The sequence below is a fragment of the Capra hircus genome, chromosome 19 (genome assembly GCF_001704415.2).
Source record: "Capra hircus breed San Clemente chromosome 19, ASM170441v1, whole genome shotgun sequence".
Classification (NCBI taxonomy): domain Eukaryota; kingdom Metazoa; phylum Chordata; class Mammalia; order Artiodactyla; family Bovidae; genus Capra; species Capra hircus.
The window spans coordinates 55,837,135-55,846,151 of NC_030826.1; the positions used below are offsets into that span (position 1 = coordinate 55,837,135).

Sequence of the window (9,017 nt, forward strand, 5' to 3'; positions counted from 1 at the left end):
GTGACCCCCACTATCCTTGAGAGGGCTCGTCATCTGAGCCCCCTGCAAGGCTCATCACACGTCGGTTATGCAGAAGAACGCAGGCGAAGGCAAACACTCCTGACACCCACGAGTGGCAGGATCTCACAACAGGCACAGAAAGGTAGGGAGTGGCTTGGGGCTGGGGATGTACCGCTCAGCGTCAGGCTCTCCCAAGGCAGCCAGCACGGTTCCGCCTATGCTCTGCTGAGCAGGGGAATTCAGCTGCAGAGGAAAGCAGCGCCTGCAGTCAAGTCTCTTCCGCAGTCCCTCTGGGCTCAGTGCGGGGAGGTGGGGAGTGCATCTCCAACCCTCCTGGTCTCCCAGGGGATCAAGAATCATTCTCGCAGGATGGCAGTTACGGAAACCTCAGGCAGGGTGCGTGTCCTCGGCTCAAACCCTGACCGCTAACTCCTCCTTACTGCCACCTCACCCTCAGTACCATCCACCTTCCCCTGCCTCTCTCTTCACCAGCACGATTGGAGAACATGAGCCGCTGTTTATGGCCAATACCCAGAGGAGGCCCTTGAACGCAGACCTGAACAACACCCAACACATAGGAGATGGAGGGAAAGAGTTTTAAAAAGCGGAATTTGCGGAGGCCTTTAAGTCTCACTGCCCCATTTCCTGTGGGCACATGCTGACGTGTGAAATGATTACTGAACAGCTGGAGCCCAAGGAAACTGGGCACATCAAAGGCTCTTCTTCCAAAGGCTCAGCTACAGAAATAACTCATTTCCTCACCTCTAAGCTTACAGATGTCGGAAGATGACACAGGAGCCCTGGTGACGTTTATACACAGTGTGGACATGTCATTGATGATACCCAGAGGAGGCTGTGGCTGTTACATAATTCCACAGATGAAAGGAGCATAATCCGATCCATTTCAAGGTTCAAGAAAGACTAACCTGATCAGTTATGAGGGGAAGGGGCTTCCCTGGTGGCTGAGGGGTAAAGGATCTGCCTGCCGATGTAGGAGAAGAGGGTTTGATCCCTGATCGGGGAAGATCCCACATGCCCTGGAGCAGCTAAGCCAGTGACCCACAGCTACTGAGTCTGTGCTCTAGATCCCGGGAGCCGCAACTACTGAGGCTCACACTCCTAGAGCCTGCACTCCACTGCAACAAGAGAAGTCACTGCAACGAGATGTCCAAGCACTGCAATTAGAGAGCAGCCCCTCGCTGGTCACAACTAGAGAAATGCCCATGGAGCAATGAAGATCCAACACAGACAAAAAAAAAAAAAAAAATACGAGGTGAAGAAGGGGCCCTTGGAGTCACACACGAATGGCACAGGACCTCGGTGTGAGGGTTTTTGTCAGCTCTTCTCAGAGGTGGATCCTTATCCATCACATCCCAACTTCGCAGAGACAGAGGAGCATAGATCCCCAGGGAAGTGCAAAGCAGGGCAGCTGTACTTTCAGGAAAGAGGACTTCGCTACTTAAGGCAGTGCTGCCTTTTCCTGGGATACTCAGCAGCACTGGAATACTTGGTAACGACATGAATCAATCATTTGATTATTCCAATCCTCCAGCCCTTCAACTATTCACCCAGGCAAGAGGACTCCGTGATGGAACCATGACCAATCTTTTATAACACAAAGAAGATAAACTGAGTGTATGTGAGGGTAACGCAGACGCACAACGGTGAGAAATCCATCATTGTAATTGTTCTAATTACAGGTTCCAGCAAACCACAACTGGAGGTCTCCGCGTGCTTTCTCTGCCTCTTACGTCATCCAAGACTATAAAAGTTGTGCAACATAAAGTTCAGGTAAGAAGTGAAGTGGTTTCAAACTGCTGAGTGGAGCAAAACCCATAGTCAACAGCCCCCATCCATATGAACTGACCTCACAGTTTGCAAGAGACAGCAGCCCTGAGATAAAAATAAGGGGCAAGCAAGTCCATTTTGTGTTCCTGACTGCTCTCTGAGCAACACGTAAAGAGTTAACAAATCTGACTCTCATCCTCTGTTCACCATGGCTTGCTGCTGACTTGGGTTCCCAGACCCCAGCCGTGAAAGCTGCTGGGCTCACAAGCACAGTCCAGAGGAAGCAGTGTGCTTCTCTAGAAGCCAAGGGCACCGATGTGGGCAAGTTAGGCCCCCAAAGTGAAACTCACGTAGGGAGAATAGAGCTCCCCGGTCTCTGTGATTTCGCCTGCCATTTCCCAAAGTGAGGAAGGGTCCCTCGGGGGTCAACGTTTCTTCCTCGCTAGGGCGGCAGCTGCTGCGGCTCCCTGGAAAAAGAACAGACTTCAGCTTTCTCATGGACCTAGACAGCGGCTGGGGATGTCTGCAGGGCTACCCCCTCCCCATCCTTTAATCAGATGCTTAAGGCCTCAGGGGCTTCCTGGGTGGCTCAGACAGTAAAGAATCTGCCTGCAATGCAAGAGACATGGGTTCAATCCCTGGGCTGGGAAGACACCCTAGAGAAGGGAATGGCAACCCACTCCAGGATTGTTGCCTGGAAAATCCTATGGACAGAGGAGCCTGGCAGGGTACAGTCCGTGAAGTCGTAAAGAATCGGACACAACTGAGCGACTGACACTTTATGGCCTCAACATCTGGCACCAGACAGCGGGGACAGAAGTATCTCCCTGTATGGTGACACCTGGGTGGTCTCTTTCTACCTTTCCCTGGCTGTGCAGGGCATGTATTCATTGCCGCTCAGACTGCAAGTGATTTAAGGGTCCTCGGATGCCACTAAGTCTCACCCAGCACAAGTGTCTCCTTAACACACTCTTGTTATCCCCATTCAATGCCAGCAACAGCCAGCTCACGATCGCAACAGAGCAGCCAAATAACTGTCTCCTCCGCCTGGGGCAAGGGGCTGGGGGCTTTCTGAGGTCACCACCCCCCAACCCAACTCCTTGTTCCAGAGCCCCGTCCAGGGCCTCCGCTCCACGTCCCCCAACCTGCCCTGGGGCTCTCGCTCCTCTCCGATCCTTTTCCCCATTTTCCTCCTCTCTCCTGAAGGAGCCCCGAGTTGGGCACGACCCAACCCCTCCCCGTCCCCCCAGCCTCTCGCCCCGACACCTGCAGCGAAGCCGGCTCCGGGCCGCCGCGGCCGCTGCCTGCGATCCCCGAGGCTGCGACCGGCGCCAGCTGTCCCGCACCAGCGCCTGCAGCGCGCATGCGTCCGCGCCGGGAGCCCACCTTTTCCGCGCGCGCCGCGAGCGGGGCGCACGGCGCGGATTGGGCGCCTCGCGGGGGCGGGGCTGCGAGCGCGCCTCCGCGGCCGCCGTCTGCGGGGCGGAAGTGGTCGGGGCGCACGGCGCGGATTGGGCTCCTGACGGGGGTGGGGCTGCGCGCGCGCCTCGGCGGCCGCCTTCTACGGACCGAAAGTGGGCGGGGCGCGCGCCTACGCGCGTGAGCGAGGGGGGCCGTCGGCCCCGGGAAGGAAGCTGGGGCCGAGTGCGGAAGGTGGGCGCCTGTCCCGGCCAAGGAGCGGCTGTGGATTTGGCCGTCCCTGGGATCCCAATGGCCGTGGGGCTCGAGAAGCGTAGCCTGTGGCCCCTCACAAAGGGCAGGCGATCGAGGCCTTCCGCCCGCCTCCCTCGAAAGGGGCCCAGGATGGGGCCCGGATGGCTCGCGAGAGCCCCGGGGTGTGGGGGGCGGTTCGCTGGGAAAAGGGGTTGGAAACAGGTTTAAGACGCGGCGGAAAATTAACCGTCTGGGGCGGCGTCTTAGGACTGGGGCAAGTGATGGGATAAAGTTGGTGCAAGTTTCGGTAAATCTTCAGGCTTGGGTGTGAGGCCTTCTGGGTGATGGGGTGGAAGGGATAGCCCGTGCTTGAAGGCTCCTTGAGATGCGAGTCCAGGATTGTTTAATTATCTTTCACCAGCCCGGTTCCCCTCCTTGCAAGGGTTTTAAAGGCCGTGTTCTCTGAAGGGTTTGTGAAGGAAGAAGGATGGCGGCTCTCTTCTGACAACTTAGCCCCTGGAGGCGTTTAGCGAATTGAGAGCCCAGGTTCCCACCCCAAGTGGGAGGAAACTCAGGTGCTGAAATCTTTGCCCTCCCCGCTAGCTGCAGGCTGCTACCATGAGGCTGAATCAGAACATCTTGCTGCTGGGGAAGAAGGTGGTGCTGGTCCCCTACACCTCAGAGCATGTGCCTAGGTAACTACTCCCCTGACATGGGCTGCAAGCCAGCTCTCCGGTGCAGCGAGGAGGGTCAGCCTGTCTTAGCCCAAATCTCAGAGGCTGTTTTTCTCTGAGGAGGAGAAACATTGGTGTGAGAAGTCATTGCAAATAGGAAAAAGTGAAAACTGAAGCAGAGGACAGTGACCTCCCTGGCGGAAGTCACCGGTCCCCCTATTTCCCCCTTTCACCCCGCCCTTCAGCTTCCTTTTTGACCTTTCAGCAAGGAATTCCTTTCTATAAACCACATGTGGGTAAGGAAGAAAAGGTATTGTCTTCTCTCCTGGTTGTAAAAGAGTGCCACACCCCTGGTGCCAGTAAATAGGCTCAGTTCTTGGAGACTGAATGCTGCTGCTGCTAAGTTGCTTCAGTTGTGTCCGACTCTGTGCGACCCCATAGACGGCAGCCCACCAGGCTCCGCTGTCCCTGGGATTCTCCAGGCAAGAACACTGGAGGGGGTTGCCATTTCCTTCTCCAGTGCATGAAAGTGAAAAGTGAAAGTGAAGGCGCTCAGTCGTGTCTGACTGTTCGTGACCCCGTGGACTGCAGCCCACCAGGCTCCTCCGTCCATGGGATTTTCCAGGCAAGAGTACTGGAGTGGGGTGCCATTGAAACTGAGCCGATGGGTTGTTGTGAGATCTGTTGTTTGGGACGGCCAGGACTGAGTCTCAGGGTGGGGCTCTTGCGGTGGCAGTTGGTAAATGTCTGGTAGATGGGCTGGTGGTGCTGTGGGCGTGTATTCCCTGCTTGTAGTTTTCCTTTGGGGGGTTTCTGGCGCTCCGCCTTTGTGGAGATCTGTCCAGCCTTCTTTGCTGAGTTTGGCTTGCCATTACATCTCCTCAGGAATTTGAGGAATGTTTAGTTTCCGACTGCTCCTCCGCACTGACCCCTGAGACAGGAGAGGAGGCCGGACAGATAGGACTGGCTCCTGCTGTCTCTGGCTACTGGGCCCGCGGCCTTCTGCCATAGGAGCCATTATAACCCTTTCTTGGGTCTTCTCTGGCCCTCTGTTAGCCCTAGGGGTTTGCCTCTCAAGCATCCGTTTCTTCATCTCATAAAACGTCAAGACTTAGGCTTCTGAATGGGTCCTGCTTGCTGAAGGCTGCCCCTCCGCCCCTGTAGGTACCACGAGTGGATGAAATCAGAGGAGCTGCGGCGTTTGACGGCCTCGGAGCCGCTGACCCTGGAGCAGGAGTACGCGATGCAGCGCAGCTGGCGGGAAGACGCGGATAGTGAGCAACGGAGGAGGCCTGCGCTGGTTGTGGGAGGGCTGATTCCAGAGGCTGTCCTGGGTTCCCTTCCTTTCCCATTCCCCGCTGGCTCCCCAGAAAGGTTGCAAAAAAAGTCACTTTGTGGAAAGCCGGGGAGGTGCCTGAAACCCTGAGACTGGGACGCCCCCTGAAGCCAGACCCCGAGGGTGGGGGCTGGTGCTTCTGTTCTCTTTCCCACTCACTGCACCGGGCCTGGAGGGATTTAGAGAAAGGAAAGCTTGTGGGGCTCTGGCTGTAAATCAGGCCGCTCCACCTCGTGCCCCTTGCTGCAAGCCCAGTGCGGCCTTTGTGTCGCATCCCCCTCTGAGAATGCAGTCGCTGTTTGCAGAAGGCCACTGTTTCCTGAAGGAGGCCGCTTTCGGGCTTTGTAATCAGCGGGAGGAAGCGCCAGCTCCCCTTTTCTGCCAGACTCAGACAGGGCTAGTTCTCTGGCTCAGGTAGGAAGACTGGCCTATTCCCTCCTGTGGGGAGAAGGTGACAACCCTGTCCCCCCTTCTCAGAATGTACCTTCATTGTGCTGGATGCAGAGAAGTGGCAGGCCCAGTCGGGCACCAGCGAAGAGAGCTGCATGGTGGGAGATGTGAACCTGTTCCTCACGGATCTCGGGGACCCCTCCTTGGGGGAGATCGAGGTCATGATTGCAGGTTTGTTCCACCTGACCCTGCCCTCCTTTCCCTCTGGCCCTCTGATCCACTGAACCTAAAGCTGCCGAAAGAGCTCGGTGCAAGGCCCTGGCCTTGGTGAGCCCAGCACCTGGCTGGGCAGACCACCACTTGGCACCCTGTTAGCCACGCGGCTCACCCTTGGTGGTTCGTTTTATTCCCATCTCATGCGTGGGTGTGAACTTAACCTTTGGTTTTAGGATTTGCAGGCTGCAGTCTGCCCCATCTTTGAGGTGGACTGGAGACCCCCCAAAATCAGTGCTCTTCCCTGGAGCATCTTCCTATGCTGTGTGAGGAGACCCCCGTTTCTCATCGTGGTCCTCAGCCTCTTTCTAAAGGGCTGTGCGCACGTGCTCGTGGGGCAGCACACTGAGCTGAAGGGGTCAGTTTTGGGGTCAGGTTGCTGAGTGTTGCTCATCTGTGAAACCTTGGGTGAGTAGTTTAACTTCTCTGGGCCTCTGTCTCTTCATCTGAAGAATGGTACCCGTATTTGCAAGCTTCCTAGGGTTGTGAGCCGGGCATGCAGTATCAGTGACTCTTGTCATTCCTCCTAGAGCCCAGCTGCAGGGGCCAGGGCCTGGGCACGGAGGCCGTCCTTATGATGATGCTTTACGGTGAGGAGGGCTGGGCAGGCGGTCCCAGGGGAAGGAGAGGGGTGGGGGTGAACCTTCAGGCCCAGGGGTGGGGGCAGGTGGGGTGGAGGGTGCTGGGAGGAGGGGGGCGGGATTCATAGTGCGGCTTACCCTCTCTGATCCCTTCTGAAGGAGTGACCAGGCTAGGTCTGACCAAGTTTGAGGCTAAAATTGGGCAAGGAAATGAACCGAGCATCCGGATGTTCCGAAAGCTTCACTTTGAACAGGTGAGGCTGGTGCTGGTGAGAGGGTGAGGCCTGGGTCTGGGCAGGGGGCCCGGTGGTGCTCGGACCTGGGTCTGTAACTTAGCCGGCCTGGCCCTGCTCTGTCCCTGGCGCACGTAGGTGGCTGTGAGCAGTGTCTTCCAGGAGGTGACGCTCAGACTGATGATGAGTGAGCCGGAGCGACAGTGGCTTCTAGAGCAGACCAGCTACGTGCAAGAAAAGCCCTACAGAGAGGGGGCGTCGGAGCCCTGCTGACAGCCGCTGTGTGGAAGGCCTCCCCGTGATGATGGGCATGGAAGCCTGGAGCTCTGGTGACAGCCGCTGTGTGGACAGGCCTCCCCATGCGGATGGGCGTGGAAGCCTGGAGCTCTGCTGACAGCTGCCGTGAGGACAGGCCTCCCCGTGCGGATGGGCGTGGAAGCCCGGAGCCCTGCTGCAGGTGAATGGATGGAGCCTGGGGTGCAGGGTGCGCTGGCCCCACTCCAGGCTGGGAATCTCCTTGTGGGGCCCTTCAGACTCTGGGCTGGACTCGGCCTCGGCCTGCCTCTGGCTGGCTGCTGTGGCTGGGCTATTCCAGGGTCAGCCCGTCCTGCCAAACCTGGACTCAGACTGTTGTGGATGGCCCGAGTCCACAGGCGGAGGAGGCAGGTAGAGGCGGCCTTGGGGACCAGAGGGTCCTACGACCTGGCAGGGCCTCCCTTTTCCCTGGAGGGGCCGCCCAGGTTCCGGCCGGAAGTAAAGCGCACTGCATCCAGCTGGCCCTGTTCCCTCACTGGGCTGACGGTGTGGGGGTTTGGTGCTCAGTCATTCTGCAGAAGCAGGAGGGTGTGACCCCGGGAGGTTTGGAACGGAAGGAGGGAAAGTGGTGGGTGTCCTGGTCTTTGGAGCCAGTTTTGAGGGTGGAGTAAGTTAGTTCTGGACACAGCTCCACGTGGCTGGAGCACCCCCCGCCGGCTGCAGGAGGAAGCGGAGGCCCCCCAGGCTTTGGCCTCCTGAAGGCACTTCGCTCTCCCGGCCTCATCCCGCGGCCCCCGGAGCAGCTCCACCTGCCGAGGCCACGAGGGGGTGCCCGCAGCACAGACCTCAGATGGCCGGGCTGCGTGGCAACCAGCGCTTAACTGGCAGCCGGGCACCTCAGAGCCAGCGGGACAGCCTTTGACGTCTGTCTCTCATCACGCCCTGTCGTAACCCGGTGGCATGCTTTCAAAACACAGTTGGAGAAGAGGCCTTTGAGGGCACCTAGGGTATTTTCATGGAGAAGGAAATGGCAACCCACTCCAGTAATCTTGCCTGGGAAATCCTATGGACAGAGGAGCCTGGCGGGCAAAGAGTCAGACACGACTGAGGGAGGGGGCAGGCGCTTGCTAGAGGCCCCAGGGCTTTTGATGGCAGAGCCAGCACTGTGGCTGAGGACTCCTGGCTCCCAGGCCTCTCTCAGCAGATAGGAGCGCGGAAAACTAGAGCCTAGAATACGCCTGAGGGCTTTCCTGCCAAAGCAGGGGACATGGGTTCCACCCCTGATCTGGGAAGACCGCACGTGGCAGAGCAGCTGAGCCCATGCATCACAGCCACTGGGCCGGGGCTCTCGAGCCCGGGAGCTGAAGTACTGAGGTCTGTGGGCACTGGAGCCTGTGCTCCCCAACGAGAGGAGCCACCGTGGTGAGAAGCTCATGCCCCCCTAAAGAGCAGCCCCTGCTTGCCAAAGCTAGAGAAAAGGCCCCGTCGCATGAAGACCCTGCACAACCATAAATAAAATCATTAAAGAAACATGCCTGAACCTGACACACAAACTGCTTGCTGAGGTGCCAGGCCCCTCAGTGACAGTTGCCTCTGAGCCACCTGTGCCAGCTTAATCAGAGTCAAAAGTCCTTAGGGCATCCCCACCCAGCAGGTGAGGTAGGGAGGGCCTGGTGGGGCTGGCACACCTGCGGGGACCTCCATCAGAGGTCAGAGGGTGGGGGCAAGGGTGAGTAGGGTCAGGCCAGGCCCAGGCTAGCTGCTGCAGTTGGTGCCGTGATAAGGGTTTTGGAAGGTTTCTCTTTACCAGTGGTGGAATTCTAACCTTAACAGC

General features: G+C 57.9%; 2 protein-coding genes across 6 annotated transcripts in view; one reads left to right on the forward strand and one right to left on the reverse strand.

Moving 5' to 3' along the window:
- Positions 1–3,168, reverse strand: part of TMEM104 (transmembrane protein 104) — a 54,213-nt gene extending 51,045 nt beyond the window's left edge. For both annotated transcript variants that reach the window (XM_018063860.1, XM_018063859.1), the window contains exons 1-2: positions 3,055–3,168; positions 2,139–2,255 (exon numbers count right to left, since the gene is read on the reverse strand). In XM_018063860.1, the coding sequence (XP_017919349.1) occupies positions 2,139–2,183 (45 nt within the window). In that variant the 5' untranslated portion in view covers positions 2,184–2,255; positions 3,055–3,168. The remainder of the gene's footprint in view (positions 1–2,138; positions 2,256–3,054) is intronic.
- Positions 3,359–8,715, forward strand: NAT9 (N-acetyltransferase 9 (putative)). 4 transcript variants are annotated; one of them, XM_018063861.1, is made up of 7 exons: positions 3,359–3,441; positions 4,045–4,136; positions 5,280–5,389; positions 5,929–6,072; positions 6,645–6,704; positions 6,855–6,949; positions 7,067–8,715. In XM_018063861.1, exons 2-7 carry the CDS (start codon positions 4,060–4,062, stop codon positions 7,199–7,201), a joined length of 621 nt encoding a protein of 206 aa, XP_017919350.1. In that variant the 5' UTR covers positions 3,359–3,441; positions 4,045–4,059; the 3' UTR covers positions 7,202–8,715. The 4 variants fall into 4 exon arrangements, with proteins under 4 accessions (XP_017919350.1, XP_017919352.1, XP_017919351.1 ...); XM_018063862.1 differs by having other exon boundaries at positions 3,371–3,441; positions 4,051–4,136; XM_018063863.1 differs by lacking the exon at positions 4,045–4,136 and having other exon boundaries at positions 3,363–3,441.